Source organism: Astatotilapia calliptera, chromosome 1 (genome assembly GCF_964374335.1).
Source record: "Astatotilapia calliptera chromosome 1, fAstCal68.1, whole genome shotgun sequence".
Taxonomy (NCBI): Eukaryota; Metazoa; Chordata; class Actinopteri; order Cichliformes; family Cichlidae; genus Astatotilapia; species Astatotilapia calliptera.
Window position 1 is genome coordinate 14,037,501 of NC_137422.1, and position 20,169 is coordinate 14,057,669.

General features: G+C 41.2%; 1 protein-coding gene across 1 annotated transcript; it reads left to right on the plus strand.

The window, feature by feature from the left end:
• Positions 1 to 333: 333 nt before the first annotated feature.
• leo1 (LEO1 homolog, Paf1/RNA polymerase II complex component) lies at positions 334 to 10,017 on the plus strand. The gene is made up of 14 exons (XM_026163753.2): positions 334 to 479; positions 1,642 to 1,793; positions 2,097 to 2,377; positions 2,584 to 2,792; positions 3,060 to 3,161; positions 3,271 to 3,365; positions 3,529 to 3,677; positions 3,786 to 3,870; positions 3,962 to 4,056; positions 4,156 to 4,290; positions 6,820 to 6,955; positions 9,105 to 9,297; positions 9,430 to 9,527; positions 9,718 to 10,017. The coding sequence occupies exons 1-14, from the start codon at positions 422 to 424 to the stop codon at positions 9,829 to 9,831; spliced, it is 1,902 nt and encodes a 633-aa protein (XP_026019538.1). The 5' UTR covers positions 334 to 421; the 3' UTR covers positions 9,832 to 10,017.
• The last annotated feature ends 10,152 nt before the right edge of the window (positions 10,018 to 20,169 follow it).

Below are 20,169 nucleotides of genomic sequence, written 5' to 3' on the forward strand. Positions count from 1 at the left end.
ATAGCGTCCAGTGTCACACAGCTGCTATTCCCACACACAAAGCCACATTATATGTGTGCCATTGCAGAATTTATTACAGGCAAAGGAAAGTATTTAAAAAAAAAAAAAAATATATATATATATATATATATATATATATATATATATATATATATATATATATATATATATATATATATATATATATATATATATATATATATGGGGAGAGGGGGGGGGGAGAGGGGAGAGACATAACGATGTTTTCATAAAAGTATATATAAACGAATATTCTTTGGTTAGAAGCTAAGCAGGTGTTGTGTCTCCCCCTGGCGGTTGACTAGATTTATTACATCACTTAAGCTCAGCTTGACCCGGATCCAAAATCCTTAAACCCAGTGATTATATCCTGTAGGTCACGTTTTACTACAGTTTGGAAGAAATGGCGGACATGGATGAATTGTTCGGGAGCGATGGGGACAGCGACAACGACCAGCGAGGTAATGTTGCCCGAAACTCGTGGCTTATATTGTTTAATCATCAGTTTGTGCATTTAGATGAGTGCCGCGTTGTGCGCAGCTGCGTAGCAGAAGGGAGCTTTAACGCGAGAGTGAGGTGTGCAACGTTTCGCGGATGTTCGTTATATCGAGGCAGGCGTTAATAATGTTAATGTGTTTTAAACGTTGGCTTTAATGGAAACCATCGTGGAGTTCTTTTATCCTTCACCTAGTTTCACTTTTCTTTTTCTTTCTTATTTTCTTTTTCCTTTTAAAAAAAAAATCGGTTTTCAGTGTTTGGATTCACGTGATGTGTCTGAGACGGAGGGCCATGGCTTAAGTTGTTTTGTTGCTGTGGTGCAGGATGTGATCAGCGCTCATGTTTTTTTTTTTTAGCAGCACGACTGCAAATATACATTTTAAGACCTTAAAAAAAACTTAATTCCCTTATGTCAAAATTAGAATTGTCTTCACGCACAAACTGGTGCAGCACCTAAGTTCACCTACATAATCTTTAATTTCCACAGACTTGCTACTAAAATGATTTTTACAGAAAGAAGAACAGTACGAGAAAACCGTATGACACTGTGTATTTCAGTACTCACTGTTGATACAGCCGTACATAAATAATATTGTGATTGCATCAGATAATCCCATACAAACAATTGTCAGATATAACAGTATTTGTTCAAAAAAGGTCTAAATATAATAATATGGGTATTATTCAGAGACATAAATATATTATGTCTGTATGAGACAAAGTGTGGAAAACCATCAAAGCACTTTGTTGTGTTGATGCTGAAATCTTCTAAAAAGTCTACAAAAAGGAGCTAACTGATATCATCTTTGCTTCTTTTTGTCCAAAAGTAGTTGGTAATTGGAAGCTTTTTCTGGCATCACTCGTTTTTTCCATAGAAATACTGTGATTTTGTACCCCAAAGAGACTTAAGGTGGTTATAAATAAATAAATAAATATTATTTCTTTTAAACAGGATTGCCCCCAGCCCTGCTTTGTTTGAACAAAACACTGGTATATGGAGAGTATGAGGATTTAAACAAGCTGAGCTTCACCTTTTTAGTCACACATTTGTAATGTGAGAGGAGTGAGTAACATCTGTTTGGCACTACAAACTAGAATAAATCGGACTGCTTTATCTCTTTGCAGAGTCTGGCTCCGGCTCTGGTTCAGAGTCGGAGCAGGAGAGGCCTCGTTCTGTCAGCAACGCTTCAGGCAGCGGCAGTGACAGCGAGAGGGAGCGGGATGATGATGATGACGAGTACGAAGGCCAGGAGGCCGGCAAGCCCAGCATGAATAAGGTGCATTTTGCAGACATCGTTCAGACAGCCGCCTAATCAGTCGTTCAGCTGTGAATTTAGCCACTGAAAATACTGCTTCAACTTCCACAGTGACCTCAGAGAATTGTATTCCTTTTGTAATGTTAATCTTGCATTGACTTGAGTTAATAAACTTTCAACCTACCTCAAACCATCTAGTATGTTTATCCCACAATGAAGGTGTCCTGTGTCTGCAGTAGAAGGACTGAGGCGTGCGTGTGTGTCTGTGTGACGATACAGTCATGAGCTGCATCTAAACGTACTCATGTGTCTTCTCCGTAACAGGAGCTGTTTGGAGACGACAGTGAGGATGAACAACACAGCGGAAGCGACAACCAGTCTGAGCGCTCGGGGAACCAGTCAGATGCCAGCATGCGCTCAGACCGCGGGGACAACGATCACTCCGACGCAGAGCAGCACAGCGGCTCGGACCGTGACCATCGAGATGAGGATGAAGACGAGGAGGATGGGGGTCACCGGTCGGACGGAGGAAGCCCGGCTGGCAGCGGGATGTCTGGCGGTGGGAGCCCTCGATCTGACAGGGGCAGCGTTCGCTCAGACAGAAGGTACGACGTCTCACACAGGCTGCAGCTCACCGTTGTTTAACTGAGGTCGTTGATGGCACGGAGATCGGGATGCTAAAATATATCTTTTCCAGTTTGAGAAACGCAATCAGGTCTTTGATCTGTCATAAGGAAGTGGATGGGGGATTAAGTGACTTCCAGAGGAATAAAAATCAGAATATATGTTTACCGTGTTTGTTCTTATTCAGTATGCACAGCGATCCTGGGACTCCGCAGTCGGGCCCGGGCACACCGCACAGTGACGGCGAAGCTTCAGGGAGGGAGAACCAATCGGAAGATGAGAAGTGGGGCGGAGAAGCTAAGAGCGACCAGTCGGAGGACGAGGAGGAGAAACGCCACTACTCTGACGAAGAGGGAGAAAATTCTGATGATGAGGGACCGAGGAACAGGAAATCAGGTACAACCCCCAGGATCTGCCGCTGAGCCAGCCTCCAGGGTTAATCTTTTTACACAGTAAATTTCATGGATTGGGGCCATATGTGAACATTTTATCCCGAGCTTAAAACTCAGAGGTTAATATGAGATTAATTTTTCACACAGACTCTTTGCACGAGGCGATGAACTGTTTTCCTTTACTGTAAGATGTGCGTGGGTGTCCCGTGCCTCCACTATAAACGTGACATGTGGAAAATGATACATAAAATTTCTTGGTTTTGTTTTTCAGAGTCTGCAAAAGGAAGTGACAGCGAAGATGATTTCATAGGACGGAAACCCAAAGCGAAAGCCGCCTCCGATTCCGATTCAGACAGCGATGCTGAAACAAAACGTAAGCCCTAACCTTACTGGGTCAACGTAGCAGCAACGATTTGTCTTTTGTTTCTGCTGCTGAATTTGATATTTTTATGGTACTGAAAGTTATCCGTACTCTTCCGCAGCAAAGAAGGCCGCAGCAGATGACCTGTTCGGAGAAGCGGACGACATCTCTTCAGACAGCGATGCAGAGAAGCCCCCGACCCCGGGCCAGCCCCTGGTATGTGTCTGTTCTCTCACCCTCTGTTCTTCTCTGCACTCATCACACTTTTAAACGAGATCCAAAATCCCCTTTTTCTCTAAGCCTCTCTGAGCTGATCCCTATTGTCATGGGTCACTGGATTATACAGTGTTTGTTCACTTGTTCGTGTGTGTGTGTCTAGGATGCAGAGGATGGTATGGAGGGGGAGCAGGCAGAAGAGGAGCCTGCGCCTGAAACTCGTATTGAAGTAGAGATCCCAAAAGTCAGCACTGACTTGGGATCCGACCTTTATTTTGTCAAGTTGCCCAATTTCCTGTCTGTGGAGCCCAGGTCAGAGCATGTGCAGTGTAGATAGATGGAAAAATTATTTTCACTTGATGATAAGATAATTAGATGTTCTTTGACGCTGTCTTTTCTTTTTCTTTTTTTCCCTTTTAGGCCGTTTGATCCTCAGTACTATGAGGATGAATTTGAGGATGAAGAAATGCTGGATGAAGAGGGGCGGACCAGGCTCAAACTGAAGGTCTGTGTAGATTGGAAATGACGGATGACAGATTTTATTTATTTAGATTTTTTTCCTACGTCACCTGATGTTCATCATCTTCTCCCCACAGGTGGAGAACACAATCCGGTGGAGAGCGAAGAGAGACGAGGAGGGAAATGAAACCCGAGAGAGCAATGCGCGCATTGTCAAATGGTCCGACGGCAGGTGTGTGTTACGTCAGGCTGGATGCCGCGGGGTGCGACACTGCGATCAGGACATAACTCTGTACTTGGCACGCTTTTCAGTCTCCCATTCTTTCCACAGCATGTCCCTCCACCTGGGGAACGAAGTGTTCGATGTTTACAAAGCTCCACTCCAAGGAGACCACAATCACCTTTTCATCCGACAGGGCACCGGGCTGCAGGGACAGGCCGTGTTCAAAACCAAACTCACTTTCAGGTAATGCACTAACATGCCAGTGTGGCTTTGGTAACAGGCTGCTGTTTCCTTTTAGGCACAGACTGAGAGTTGCGAGGGAGACTCCTCCTCCGTCTGGCTCCCTGACAGTAGAATATGTTCTAAACAAACTCCGGGCTACCTCTGCAAACAACAACAACAGCAGCCACAATGGCACCCTTCATTCAGGCTCCATTTAGAAATGTACTGAATGCTTTAAGTCCCCGGATCACCTTGTGCAAGCTGCACAGGTTTCTCCCAGTAAGAACTGTTTAAGCTTCTTAGCCCCCCCCCCCTGGATGTTCTGTCTTTCACCCCACATGGGTCTATGAGGGCAAACCTGCCTCAGTGTGCAACAGGCCTCCGTGTTCCCAAACAGAACATTATTACAGTTTGTTCCCTTGGAGCATTAACATTTGAGTTTTGATTAGGATTAGAACTGCTCAGCGTGCAGATGGTTACAATGCTTTTATTTTCCTTTTAAAAGCACCTTTAACTCTTTTAAAGCCAGAAAATTCACGTTTAAAAAAAAAAAAAAAAAATGTGAGCACCTAAAGAACATACTGTATGACAAGACTTCTTCATTCACGAGGTCATTTGATACGACAGTGAACTTAAGGTTACAGATAAATACATTTTCTTAAATAAGCCAAACAGACACATGACTCTGTCATTCACAGCTTCGAGTGGTCTCAGCATCGTGAGTGATTTGTGTTAAATTTAATGCATTTTTAATAAATGCATAGATTATATTTGTGGTGATATTTTCATAAGTCATCATTAAATGAGGGAGCTGAGGCCAGCAGTTAATGTTTGTATTGTAAGAACATTGTTGGGGATCTAATAACGTGAGACACTCGACAACAACAGATGTCTTTGGTGAAGTCAAACGAACACAGTGTGTTCTTTTAATCAAGCAGACATAATTGATGAATTTGTTACGTCATACCTGGCTTAGAATTGGGGGCTTTTTAATGCGCCAGCATTGTTTACATCCATGTACGCCTACTTAATGAGACCACATTTACACTCAACAGCCAGTTTGCTAGGTACATCTTGCTAGTACTGGATTAGACCTCTTTTTGCCATCAGAGCTACTTTAATTCTTTGTGGCAGAGATTCAACAAGGTGCTGGAAACATTCCTCTGAGATTTTGGTCCGTATTGACCTGACAGCTTGAGATGAGTTGAGCTTTGTGACATGGTGTGTTATGCTGCTGGAAGGAGCCATTAAAAGATGGGTACCCTATAGTGTTAAGGGACTGGGCACGGTCAGCAGCAGTAGTAAATAGGCTTTGGTGTTGTGATGCACAGTTGGTACTCTATGGGGTACACGTGCGCCCAACCCCTTTACACCACCACCAGTAGCGCCTTGAACTTTTGATATAAGGCCAGATGGATCCATGCTTTCATGAATTTAATGCCAAATTCTGAACCTGCCATCTGAATGTCACAGGAGAAATCTGGACTCATCAGATCAGGCAGTGTTTTTGTCTTCTGTTGCTCAATTTTGGTGAACCCAGGTGAATTGTAGCCTCTGGTTTCTATTCTTAGCTCACAGGAGCGGCACCCAGCGTGGTCTTTTGCTGCTGTAGCTGCTGCTTACAGGTTTTTATGTGATATTCGTTCAAAGATGCTCTTCTGCATATTTTCTCTTTTTATAAACTTTCCCAGTAAACTCTGGAGATGGTTATGTGGGAAATATCCAGCAGATCAACACTTTGTGAAATAGTCAGGCAGCCCGTGTGGCACCAACAACCATATCACATTCAGAGTTCCCCTCAGATCACCTTTCTTACTCATTCTGATGCTCAGATTGAACTTCAGTAGGTCATCTTGACCATGCTCTGAGTTGCTGCCACGTGATTGGCTGATCATATATTTCTATTAGGGAACAGTCAAACAGGTGTACATAAGAAAATGGCACATTTTGTTTTATTTTTTATTGTGTTTTATTTAATCCACACCTGCTCTCAGTGCTTGTTGCTGTGTAGCCGTGAATCATTGTGAACAGAGATTCCACAGCAGCAGAGTGGGAGTCTCTTTCTTATTAGCAAGACATCACAAAATAACATCAGAGGTTCTCAGTGCAACTTTTAATCTCTATATGGAGCTCATGGAAATGTGTGAAAGCACAGGGCAACATAAAGACCAGCATGTACCTAATGCTGCATGACCTAATAAAGATGACAGTTAGCTATAAATTAGCTTGTGCTTTAGTTTCCTTCTGCATTACATTACTGGCAGGGATATGCTTAACATGCCCTGTGTGCAATGTGTTTGCCCAAGATAGAAATAAAGCGTGCGATATTAAAAACTCCACAAGGTAGATTTAATGAGTGTGGGCTAAAACAGGTTTGGCAGTCGATACTGTGTTTTTCTTTCTGCCTGTTTGCAACACAGAGGTGTGATCTATGTGTTAAAGAAGAAAAGGGAAAAAATGTGTGAAAACCTCCCACTCTTAAGAGATTCACTTTTATGAAGACGTACTGGGGAAATGTTATTATTCAGGTTGTTTTTTCTGCACTTCCAGACCCCACTCCACAGACAGCGCCACCCACAGGAAGATGACCCTGTCTCTGGCTGACCGCTGCTCAAAGACACAGAAGATCAGAATCCTTCCCATGGCTGGACGAGATCCCGAGTCCCATCGCAATGAAATGATCAAGGTAGCACGAGCCGTCCGGTGTGGGAATTCTTTTGTTACCACAGAGACCGGAAGAGTGAGATGAGGTCAGCTGTTGACAGGCACCATGGCTGCTTACATAATAATATAACCTGACATGCTTGCATAATGTGGTCACGCAGTGGCGAGTGAAATGGAAACTGAGTCAACCAGTCTAGAGTTCTGGTGATGCGTTTACTGTCGGCTCGAGAAAGACTGCAGATTACATTGTTCTTCACTGTGCAGCATTAGCTTAAAATGGCTTTTAAAACATATAAACACACATTTGTCTCTTTGTATTTTAAACACTCGTGTCCTGCATGATGACGTCTAATGTGCGTCAGTGGGGATTGTGCGAGTTTGAATAATTAACAATAGACGCCCAAATACTAGACATCAATTACGCTTCCCCCATTGTTTGTAGTCAGTACTCCCAGTTGGTGGTTCTTAAGTTATCATAATTACAGTTCAACAGCAACAAGGGTCCGTGCCTTTATACAAGTGTATGCCAGTCTCACATTTCCACAGAATGTGGATTTCAGGTGTAATTTCAGTACACTTCATAGGTCCTTCCCTCTGTTGTGCCTCAAACAGCCCAAACAGGCTGTTTCAGTACCAGCAGCTGAAATCAGACATCTGTTAGATGTGGTAGGAGCAGCTAAAATGTAGTAGATGTGGAAAAGGGTGGTAATTGGCGACAGAAATCCTTAAGCTTGCACTAAAGTACAAAAAACACACCAGTAGCCCACAGCACAGTCTTTGTTTATAGGTTTTAAATGTCTTTTAAGTTTCCACAGTTTCTAATCGCTTCTGCAGTGTCATAATTCTGACACTGATCTAGCCTTTGGGCAGACAGTCAAAGCTAATCATAATGGGAGCTTCAGTAGCTGCGCAATGTGTAGATTTCTAGAGCAATGGTGGGCAGAGGGGGCCACAGGTTGTCGTGTACCCACATTAACTGCCCACTCCTGCTCTAAAGCCCATGGGGTGTTGAAGCTGTGGCTCTGGAGATCCATGCAGGAAAAATGGATAAGGAATGCTTTGCTTTACCACCAACACTGCTGGCTTTAGTCAAAATCAAATTGAAACTTTATTTTATTTGCTTTCACTTTATTTTTATTTTTTTTAAGATATTAGACTGTTATATTTTTTATTTACTATCAAAGTAGCCTCCTTTTGATTGGATTCAGGTAGGACTCAAAGTAAACAGCATTGCTTTTAGTTACCCAAGTCAAGCTTCTGTTTCAAAGTATGCTGAAACAAGCTAATGGATTTTTTTTTTTTTCCCTCTCTTCACAATTGTTTCATTGTTGGTAATAAAAATAAGAACATGATAAATGAATTTGATTAGATTAGAAAACACAGTATTATTGTAATGAAAATGCAAAGTTAAAGCACAAAATACTAATGATCATGAAGAGTAGTCACATGTGGTAAAAGATTTGAAGTATTTAGATATATTAGTAATACTGATGGGCTAAGTTATACACAGTAGACACTTTATTCTGTGAAAGCTGGGAAATTCTTTTGCCACCGCAAACATATGGCAGGTAGCTTAAATAAGTAGGAACATCAAGACTTAAATATGCTTTTTGAGGGTTCAAGAATTGCTTAAAAACGGCTCTTTTGATAGTAAGGTTTGCTATAGACATATTGTAGATGCCTAATAATGTTCAGACTGAGTAAGCGTGTGTTCCTGTTTAAAGTTAAAGGTTATTGAAGCACATTTTTGACTAACTGGCACTAGCTGATTGTCAAACTTAAAATGGGCAGGAGGGCAAATGTTTTAGAAAGTAATTACCCTTTCTCTCGTTTGTCCTTACTCTGCCTGCAGTTGTCCTTTTATTATAGGACAGCTAATTCTGTTTATTCCAGTGAGGAATTGTCATGTTATAGGAATAACAGAACAACAAGCAGGGTAAATGTACTTTAGAGCAAAAACGAATAATAGGCTCATTTCTTATTGTTTTTTTCCAACAAGGCCAGCTTATTGCTTTAAAGGGAAATTAATTAGACTTTTCCCACACCTAACATAAAAAGCGACCTTTTTTCTCAGTGTGTTTGGGGAAAAACAATTAACAACTAAGCAGCTAGAAATTAAATGCCTTGAAATGATTTTTGTATAAATTCGCCACTCGGGTCTGTCTTGGCAGAAAGAGGAGGAGCGGCTGCGAGCCTCCATCCGCAGGGAGTCCCAGCAGAGGAGGATAAGGGAGAAGCAGCATCAGAGAGGCCTGAGCAGTAGCTACCTGGAGCCCGATCGCTATGACGACGAGGAAGAGGGCGAGGAGGCGATCAGCCTTGCAGCCATCAAGAGCAAGTATAAGGGTGGAAGTGGCCTGAGAGGTGAGGATGACTGCGTTTCACATTGACTGCTGTCGTTTTGTTTCTATAATTTTTTTTCCTCGTATGTTGAGACGTGTTTGGGAGTTACAGAGGCCTGATGCACACGCTCTTCTCTTTCTGCCTCACGTACAGAGGAGCGAGCCAGGATCTACTCATCAGACAGTGATGAAGGTTCTGATGACGATAAAGCCCAGAGGCTGATGAAGGCTAAGAAGTTGGACAGTGACGAGGTAGGTGCAGTGATGTGGTTGACAGACAGGGGGCGGTGTGAGGCTGGACACCGTGTAGAAAAAAAGCCAACTTTTCTCATTATCCTTTGTAACTAAGCAGGACAGCAAAAGCTAGACTCTTCAGAGCAGGAAAGCTTTTCTGCACTCACTGTTGAAGTGTAACTGAACGCTGTATGTACTCCTGTCACAGGAGGGCGAGGGATCAGGCAAGAGAAAGGCAGAAGATGACGAGGAAACGGCCACCAAAAAGGCAAAGAAGTATGTCATCAGCGACGAAGAAGACGAGGAAGACGACGACGAATAATTCATCTTCCCTTATCATTCCACTGTATTATCAGTGCTCAGCCCGCATGGCATATAAACAGCCATATTTTTTGTATATTTTCTTATGACCTGTTTGTGGGTGGCTGTGTCTGTGTGTTTGCTTGTTTATGTTGTGTACAGAAGAGGTGAGAAATAAAACAAAAAACGGTGGTTTTATGTAACCAAAGCTTCTCGAGGCCTCTTCATCTTTTTAACACCATGAATCATATATATATGAATCACGCTGTTGCGATGTTATGAAACAAACTGTTACGTTTCGAGGGGAGGCTGTTAATGGCATAATTGCTGTGGGCTGCCGAAAGATTAAGTTAATGGCATAGAAGCAGCATCTGCCATTTCTGTTCCTCTCCCTCATGTACACACATAATTGACCAGTGTTTTCAGTGCGCTGGTTTAGAGGTGGTGGGGTTTTTTGGTTTTGTTTTGGGTTTTTTGCAGTTCGTGTGAATGTTTCAGGAAAGAACCGGGGAGTGTAGTGTTGTCAGAGGAGGAGACGATGCCAAAACCCACCTGATGGAAGACACAAGAGATTAGAGGATTTGGGGTTTGAGACAAAGGAGCTGTAGTTCTGTGGGAGAAGATCCCCCCCCCCCCCCCCCCCCTCAATAACCTGCCTGCAGAGGAAGGAGTAGGAATATCTACTTCTTCCTGTACAAGCAGCTGTAGGAAGTCCCAAGCTTTCACTGGCACCCCCTCTGATATTCTAACCCATGCCATTGCTACACCTCTGCTAAACATCCAGCCCTTATAGGGCCTGCTAATAGATACCCTTTTAAATTGTCAACCATAGATCGGTGCCATTATTATTGCCAAATCGTCACAGTTTCAACTGTCAGGACACCAAGGGTTTTAGAAGATGTGAAACCTCACAGGAACCCTGCAGACTTGAATTACATAGTCATATAAACAAAGAAAACATTTTAAATCTCATATTAAAGTGAGATATGACAGCCTGCCTGCAGCTAAATGCTGTAAAAGAAACACTAATTAGTGTTACTATTAGCAAGCTAACCTGGCTTATTATTCTCCAAACTGCATAAACAACCTGTTTGCTTCACTGAGCAATGTGCAGGTTGAGACCAACACAGGCAGCTGCAGCCACTATAACAGTGAAGCATCACTTCAGTTGATTCATGACAGAACCTCTTGAAACATTTACGGCATTTTAGGAGTTTTTTTCTTACATAATTATTTGGCAAATTATATATTTGCCAATGTACTACTAGAGCCTATCTATGATAACCAAGCTTGTTAACTTATTATATAAGTTTTTGTATAAATAAATAAATAAAATTTTATTTATATAGCACCTTTCAAGACAGAATCACAAAGTGCTGCACATAAGATTACAAGTCATAAAAAGATTTAAGGTTCACACTCCCTTGCTTCCTACCAGAGTCCTCAAAGACACAAAAGACTCTTCCTGTGGAGTTGTCTGCTTCCCCCAACTTCCTTACTAGACCCCCAGCATTTGTCTTACTGTATGGGTGTGAGACATGTTAAAATCCAGTGGCACCAAGGTATCATACAATAAAATAATGTGATTAATGCATAAGTAAAAGAAATTCCTATACATGCCCCTTCCTGATTTCTTATGTTTTAACATGTTTGTTACACTTACATGTTTCCAATTTCAAATGTTAACACAGATGTTCAGAGTAAATACAGATTGTAGTTTTTTAAATGATGATTTCATTTAGTTTGGGGAAACAGCTCTCCAACTTTACCTCATGTAGAAAAAGTCATTTCCTTCTAAACCTAATAAGTGGTTTTGTCATCTAGCAAGAACTGCAGTCAAGCATTTGCAATAACTAATAAAAAAGCACTTGGGACAATTGTGTTGGTGACAGCTTTTGTTATAATATCAATAATATTTCTATGAATATGGGATACTGTTACATGTTTGCATAGACTTTTGTGAAATATGGAGACACTCCTGGCATTATATGAACAAAGTGAGACTCATTTTTTAGGGTTGGTGGAGATGAGTGTGAAGATCCAAACAATCCCTGTCAGTGATGGAGAAGCTTTGATGAAAATATTTGGTAAAAAGTTCACCAGCATGAAGGAAATGAAGTTTCAAACTTCCCTTAGGAGGACCCCAGCACGCCTGCTTAAAGAAAAGTAAGTGTGGCGATGTGGATGCTTGCAGCGACTGCTGTATAGAGGCCATCCTGCTACACATGAAACACATCAGAGTCATAATTGTTATTTTAGTCACGTGTTTGTTTATTATCCTTATTGTTTTATCTGGGACCGTTTGCAGACATCTCAGAGAGAGGAGACACCAGCATCTGAACAGAGACTCAAACCAGCAACCTGCAGCTCCCTGCTTGGCTGCTCCAGTTTTCTCCTCACTCATGTTGCCCACCAGTGATTTCTAGCTGCCCACCCAGACAGCAGGCTAGAATATGCGCTGAGCCTCAGCACCCAGTACTTGGACATGTTTTCTTTATTATATAATGAACCAGACCCCAAAAAGTAAACAGCTGTTATTGCTAGGCAACGGGAGCAGCATTTGGTGATGCAGCACCTGACATTCCTGATCATGTGGGCGGAGCATGCATGAAATGGAATGTTTAGTAGAACTGTGCAACACAAGCACTTAGTTCCAGCATGTTTCATTGTATCCAGACACAGCTAGAGACACATCTACAGCAGCATCTCTGTGCAGGACAAACGACAGTTGACGAAGAAACATCGAAAACTTCACTTCACTCCTCTACAAAACGTTGGTTCCTTTGTTTAAAAGGCCAAAATGAATCAAGGGAGATCGAGAAGAGGATCGGCGAGTGCTTCATCTCACAATACAGTACAGCTGATTCATTTTAAATTTCAAATGATACAGGCTGAAAATGTCAAATTAAAAGAAGAGGCAGAAAAATCAAGAGGAGAAGCTAAAAATTCAAAGTTTGAAACTGAAGTAGTATTGCAGGAATTACTGCATGTGGGTCTCAAACTTAAAGGAGAGAAGATGAGAAAACAACAGGCAGAAAACGAGAATGAAAACATGAAGAAAGAACTGTTGGAAGCTCAAAAAGCATTGGAGGAAGAGAAAAGCACAGCACAAGAAGCCAAAAATAAATATCAAACTGCAAGGAAGGAGGCAGGAAATGTGATACAGGAATTACAGGAGGTGCAGGAAGCTTTTGAAGAGGAAAAAAGGAAAATGCAGTTGGCAACACAAGACGCTGCAAATGTAATGGCTGAAGCTGAAAAACTAAGGAAGGAATTACTGCATGTGAAGCAACAACTTGAAGAGGAGAAAAAATGTAAACACGAGACAGAAAATGAGATTGAAAATATGAAGAAAGAATTGTTGGAAGCTCAAAAAGTGTTGGAGGAAGAGAAAATTAAAATACAGGAAGCAAAGAAAGAAATGGAAGATACAAAGAGTTACACTCAAAACATGAAGGAGGAACTGATGAAAGTGCAAGAAGAACTTGCAGAAGAGAAAATTGAGGTGAAGGCATTCAAGAAAGAAACGACCGGCTCTGTGGTGACCAAGAAAGACTGCAAAGATGAACTTAAAGAAATACAAAAGCACAAAAAGGAAGCTAAAGAGCTCCTCAAACATAAAGGGAAACTGGCCAAACAGCAGCTGAAAGAAACATTTAAAGATGCCGAGGAGCAGCTCAACAAAACCTTAAAAGAGCTGAAGGCAAAAGAAAAGAAAGCCGAGGACAGGAGGGGATTCTGGAGCAGACTGCTGAGAAAGAACTGACCCAGCAGCATCTTCCTCCTTCCCCCTCTCTCAACCTTTCTTTCACAAAAATCCCCCCAAACTTTACTTGGGACGTTTGTTTGTTTTTTAAAAACTCTATTCTGAATACATGTACTGAAATACAAAAATAAAATTGCCATAACTTGACCTCATGTTGCCTGCTTCTTTTCTTGTGTGTCTGTGGATGTAAAACAGTAACACACTTTCTGCTCTGTGTGTTTTTAATTGCAAATAAATGCAATATGTTTTCATTTTAAAATGCAGTGCAAAAAACTTCTGCTCTAAATCTTTTTTTTAGCAAAAAGCTTTTTTTTTTGCCTGTTGTGGAAGTTTTCCATTTAAATAAAGCTGCAGACGAGCGGTGAGCGATAGCTAACATTCTTTAATCCAAACACACATAGAACAGACAACCAAGCTTGATGAAGTCCCTGCATGACCGCGGGACAGATGGTCAGCAGAGTCTCCCTGAGCCTAGCATGGCTCTCAGTTAAATACCTTCTCCAGGAACTAAAGGCAGTACACAGCTGTTTCACATCTTAAGGTTCACACTCCCTTGCTTCCTACCAGAGTCCTCGAAGACACAAAAGACTCTTCCTGTAGAGTTGTCTGCTTCCCCCAACTTCCTTACTAGACCCCCAGCATTTGTCTTACTGTATGAGTGTGAGACATGTTAAAATCCAGTGGCACCAAGGTATCATACAATAAAATAATGTGATTAATGCATAAGTAAAAGAAATTCCTATACATGCCCCTTCCTGATTTCTTATGTTTTAACATGTTTGTTACACTTATATGTTTCCAATTTCAAATGTTAACACAGATGATCAGAGTAAATACAGATTGTAGTTTTTTAAATGATGATTTCATTTAGTTTGGGGAAACAGCTCTCCAACTTTACCTCATGTAGAAAAAGTCATTTCCTTCTAAACCTAATAAGTGGTTTTGTCATCTAGCAAGAACTGCAATCAAGCATTTGCAATAACTAATAAAAAAAAAAGCACTTGGGACAATTGTGTTGGTGACAGCTTTTGTTATAATATCAATAATATTTCTATGAATATGGGATACTGTTACATGTTTGCATAGACTTTTGTGAAATATGGAGACACTCCTGGCATTATATGAACAAAGTGAGACTCATTTTTTAGGGTTGGTGGAGATGAGTGTGAAGATCCAAACAATCCCTGTCAGTGATGGAGAAGCTTTGATGAAAATATTTGGTAAAAAGTTCACCAGCATGAAGGAAATGAAGTTTCAAACTTTCCTTAGGAGGAGCCCAGCACGCCTGCTTAAAGAATAGTAAGTGTGGCGATGTGGATGCTTGCAGCGACTGCTGTATAGAGGCCATCCTGCTACACATGAAACACATCAGAGTCATAATTGTTATTTTAGTCACGTGTTTGTTTATTATCCTTATTGTTTTATCTGGGACAGTTTGCAGACATCTCAGAGAGAGGAGACACCAGCATCTGAACAGAGACTCAAACCAGCAACCTGCAGCTCCCTGCTTGGCTGCTCCAGTTTTCTCCTCACTCATGTTGCCCACCAGTGATTTCTAGCTGCCCACCCACACAGCAGGCTAGAATATGCGCTGAGCCTCAGCACCCAGTACTTGGACATGTTTTCTTTATTAAACAATGAACCAGACCCCAAAAAGTAAACAGCTGTTATTGCTAGGCAACGGGAGCAGCATTTGGAGATGCAGCACCTGACATTCCTGACCATGTGGGCGGAGCATGCATGGAATGGAATGTTTAGTAGAACTGTGCAACACAAGCACTTAGTTACAGCATTGTTCATTGTATCCAGACACAGCTAGAGACACATCTACAGCAGCATCTCTGTGCAGGACAAACGACAGTTGACGAAGAAAACATCAAAAACTTCACTTCACTCCTCTACAATACGTTGGTTCCTTTGTTTAAAAGGCCAAAATGAATCGAGGGAGAACGAGAAGAGGATCGGCGAGTGCTTCATCTCACAATACAGTACAGCTGATTCATTTTAAATTTCAAATGATACAGGCTGAAAATGTCAAATTAAAAGAAGAGGCAGAAAAATCAAGAGGAGAAGCTAAAAATTCAAAGTTTGAAACTGAAGTAGTATTGCAGGAATTACTGGATGTGGGTCTCAAACTTAAAGGTGAGAAGATGAGAAAACAACAGGCAGAAAACGAGAATGAAAACATGAAGAAAGAACTGTTGCAAGCTCAAAAAGCATTGGAGGAAGAGAAAAGCACAGCACAAGAAGCCAAAAATAAATATCAAACTGCAAAGAAGGAGGCAGGAAATGTGATGCAGGAATTACAGGAGGTGCAGGAAGCTTTTGAAGAGGAAAAAAGGAAAATGCAGTTGGCAACACAAGAAGCTGCAAATGTAATGGCTGAAGCTGAAAAACTAAGAAAGGAATTACTGCACATGAAGCAACAACTTCAAGAGGAGAAAAAACGTAAACACGAGACAGAAAATGAGATTGAAAATATGAAGAAAGAATTGTTGGAAGCTCAAAAAGTGTTGGAGGAAGAGAAAATTAAAATACAGGAAGCAAAGAAAGAAATGGAAGATACAAAGAGTTACACTCAAAACATGAAGGAGGAACTGATGAAAGTGCAAGAAGAACTTGCAGAAGAGAAAATTGAGGTGAAGGCATTCAAGAAAGAAACGACCGGCTCTGTGGTGACCAAGAAAGGCTGCAAAGATGAACTTAAAGAAATACGAAAGCACAAAAAGGAAGCTAAAGAGCTCCTCAAACACAAAGTGAAGCTGGCCAAACAGCAGCTGAAAGAAAAATTTAAAGATGCCGAGGAGCAGCTCAACAAAACCTTAAAAGAGCTGAAGGCAAAAGAAAAGCAAGCCGAGGACAGGAGGGGATTCTGGAGCAGACTGCTGAGAAAGAACTGACCCAGCAGCATCTTCCTCCTTCCCCCTCTCTCAACCTTTCTTTCACAAAAATCCCCCCAAACTTTACTTGGGACGTTTGTTTGTTTTTTAAAAACTCTAATCTAAATACATGTACTGAAATACAAAAATAAAATGACCATAACTTGACCTCATGTTGCCTGCTTCTTTTCTTGTGTGTCTGTGGATGTAAAACAGTAACACACCTCCTGCTCTGTGTGTCTTTAATTGTAAATAAATGCAATATGTTTTCATTTTAAAATGCAGTGCAAAAAACTTCTGCTCTAAATCTTTTTTTTAGCAAAAAGCTTTTTTTTTTGCCTGTTGTGGAAGTTTTCCATTTAAATAAAGCTGCAGACGAGCGGTGAGCGATAGCTAACATTCTTTAATCCAAACACACATAGAACAGACAACCAAGCTTGATGAAGTCCCTGCATGACCGCGGGACAGATGGTCAGCAGAGTCTCCCTGAGCCTAGCATGGCTCTCAGTTAAATACCTTCTCCAGGAACTAAAGGCAGTACACAGCTGTTTCACATCTTAAGGTTCACACTCCCTTGCTTCCTACCAGAGTCCTCGAAGACACAAAAGACTCTTCCTGTAGAGTTGTCTGCTTCCCCCAACTTCCTTACTAGACCCCCAGCATTTGTCTTACTGTATGAGTGTGAGACATGTTAAAATCCAGTGGCACCAAGGTATCATACAATAAAATAATGTGATTAATGCATAAGTAAAAGAAATTCCTATACATGCCCCTTCCTGATTTCTTATGTTTTAACATGTTTGTTACACTTACATGTTTCCAATTTCAAATGTTAACACAGATGATCAGAGTAAATACAGATTGTAGTTTTTTAAATGATGATTTCGTTTAGTTTGGGGAAACAGCTCTACAACTTTACCTCATGTAGAAAAAGTCATTTCCTTCTAAACCTAATAAGTGGTTTTGTCATCTAGCAAGAACTGCAGTCAAGCATTTGCAATAACTAATAAAAAAAAAAGCACTTGGGACAATTGTGTTGGTGACAGCTTTTGTTATAATATCAATAATATTTCTATGAATATGGGATACTGTTACATGTTTGCATAGACTTTTGTGAAATATGGAGACACTCCTGGCATTATATGAGCAAAGTGAGACTCATTTTTTAGGGTTGGTGGAGATGAGTGTGAAGATCCAAACAATCCCTGTCAGTGATGGAGAAGCTTTGATGAAAATATTTGGTAAAAAGTTCACCAGCATGAAGGAAATGAAGTTTCAAACTTTCCTTAGGAGGAGCCCAGCACGCCTGCTTAAAGAATAGTAAGTGTGGCGATGTGGATGCTTGCAGTGACTGCTGTATAGAGGCCATCCTGCTACACATGAAACACATCAGAGTCATAATTGTTATTTTAGTCACGTGTTTGTTTATTATCCTTATTGTTTTATCTGGGACTGTTTGCAGACATCTCAGAGAGAGGAGACACCAGCATCTGAACAGAGACTCAAACCAGCAACCTGCAGCTCCCTGCTTGGCTGCTCCAGTTTTCTCCTCACTCATGTTGCCCACCAGTGATTTCTAGCTGCCCACCCACACAGCAGGCTAGAATATGCGCTGAGCCTCAGCACCCAGTACTTGGACATGTTTTCTTTATTAAACAATGAACCAGACCCCAAAAAGTAAACAGCTGTTATTGCTAGGCAACGGGAGCAGCATTTGGAGATGCAGCACCTGACATTCCTGACCATGTGGGCGGAGCATGCATGAAATGGAATGTTTAGTAGAACTGTGCAACACAAGCACTTAGTTCCAGCATGTTTCATTGTATCCAGACACAGCTAGAGACACATCTACAGCAGCATCTCTGTGCAGGACAAACGACAGTTGACGAAGAAACATCGAAAACTTCACTTCACTCCTCTACAAAACGTTGGTTCCTTTGTTTAAAAGGCCAAAATGAATCAAGGGAGATCGAGAAGAGGATCGGCGAGTGCTTCATCTCACAATACAGTACAGCTGATTCATTTTAAATTTCAAATGATACAGGCTGAAAATGTCAAATTAAAAGAAGAGGCAGAAAAATCAAGAGGAGAAGCTAAAAATTCAAAGTTTGAAACTGAAGTAGTATTGCAGGAATTACTGGATGTGGGTCTCAAACTTAAAGGAGAGAAGATGAGAAAACAACAGGCAGAAAACGAGAATGAAAACATGAAGAAAGAACTGTTGGAAGCTCAAAAAGCATTGGAGGAAGAGAAAAGCACAGCACAAGAAGCCAAAAATAAATATCAAACTGCAAAGAAGGAGGCAGGAAATGTGATACAGGAATTACAGGAGGTGCAGGAAGCTTTTGAAGAGGAAAAAAGGAAAATGCAGTTGGCAACACAAGACGCTGCAAATGTAATGGCTGAAGCTGAAAAACTAAGGAAGGAATTACTGCATGTGAAGCAACAACTTGAAGAGGAGAAAAAATGTAAACACGAGACAGAAAATGAGATTGAAAATATGAAGAAAGAATTGTTGGAAGCTCAAAAAGTGTTGGAGGAAGAGAAAATTAAAATACAGGAAGCAAAGAAAGAAATGGAAGATACAAAGAGTTACACTCAAAACATGAAGGAGGAACTGATGAAAGTGCAAGAAGAACTTGCAGAAGAGAAAATTGAGGTGAAGGCATTCAAGAAAGAAATGACCGGCTCTGTGGTGACCAAGAAAGGCTGCAAAGATGAACTTAAAGAAATACAAAAGCACAAAAAGGAAGCTAAAGAGCTCCTCAAACATAAAGGGAAACTGGCCAAACAGCAGCTGAAAGAAACATTTAAAGATGCCGAGGAGCAGCTCAACAAAACCTTAAAAGAGCTGAAGGCAAAAGAAAAGAAAGCCGAGGACAGGAGGGGATTCTGGAGCAGACTGCTGAGAAAGAACTGACCCAGCAGCATCTTCCTCCTTCCCCCTCTCTCAACCTTTCTTTCACAAAAATCCCCCCAAACTTTACTTGGGACGTTTGTTTGTTTTTTAAAAACTCTATTCTGAATACATGTACTGAAATACAAAAATAAAATTGCCATAACTTGACCTCATGTTGCCTGCTTCTTTTCTTGTGTGTCTGTGGATGTAAAACAGTAACACACTTTCTGCTCTGTGTGTCTTTAATTGCAAATAAATGCAATATGTTTTCATTTTAAAATGCAGTGCAAAAAACTTCTGCTCTAAATCTTTTTTTTAGCAAAAAGCTTTTTTTTTTGCCTGTTGTGGAAGTTTTCCATTTAAATAAAGCTGCAGACGAGCGGTGAGCGGTAGCTAACATTCTTTAATCCAAACACACATAGAACAGACAAGCAAGCTTGATGAAGTCCCTGCATGACCGCGGGACAGATGGTCAGCAGAGTCTCCCTGAGCCTAGCATGGCTCTCAGTTAAGTACCTTCTCCAGGAACTAAAGGCAGTACACAGCTGTTTCACACCTTAAGGTTCACACTCCCTTGCTTCCTACCAGAGTCCTCAAAGACACAAAAGACTCTTCCTGTAGAGTTGTCTGCTTCCCCCAACTTCCTTACTAGACCCCCAGCATTTGTCTTACTGTATGAGTGTGAGACATGTTAAAATCCAGTGGCACCAAGGTATCATACAATAAAATAATGTGATTAATGCATAAGTAAAAGAAATTCCTATACATGCCCCTTCCTGATTTCTTATGTTTTAACATGTTTGTTACACTTATATG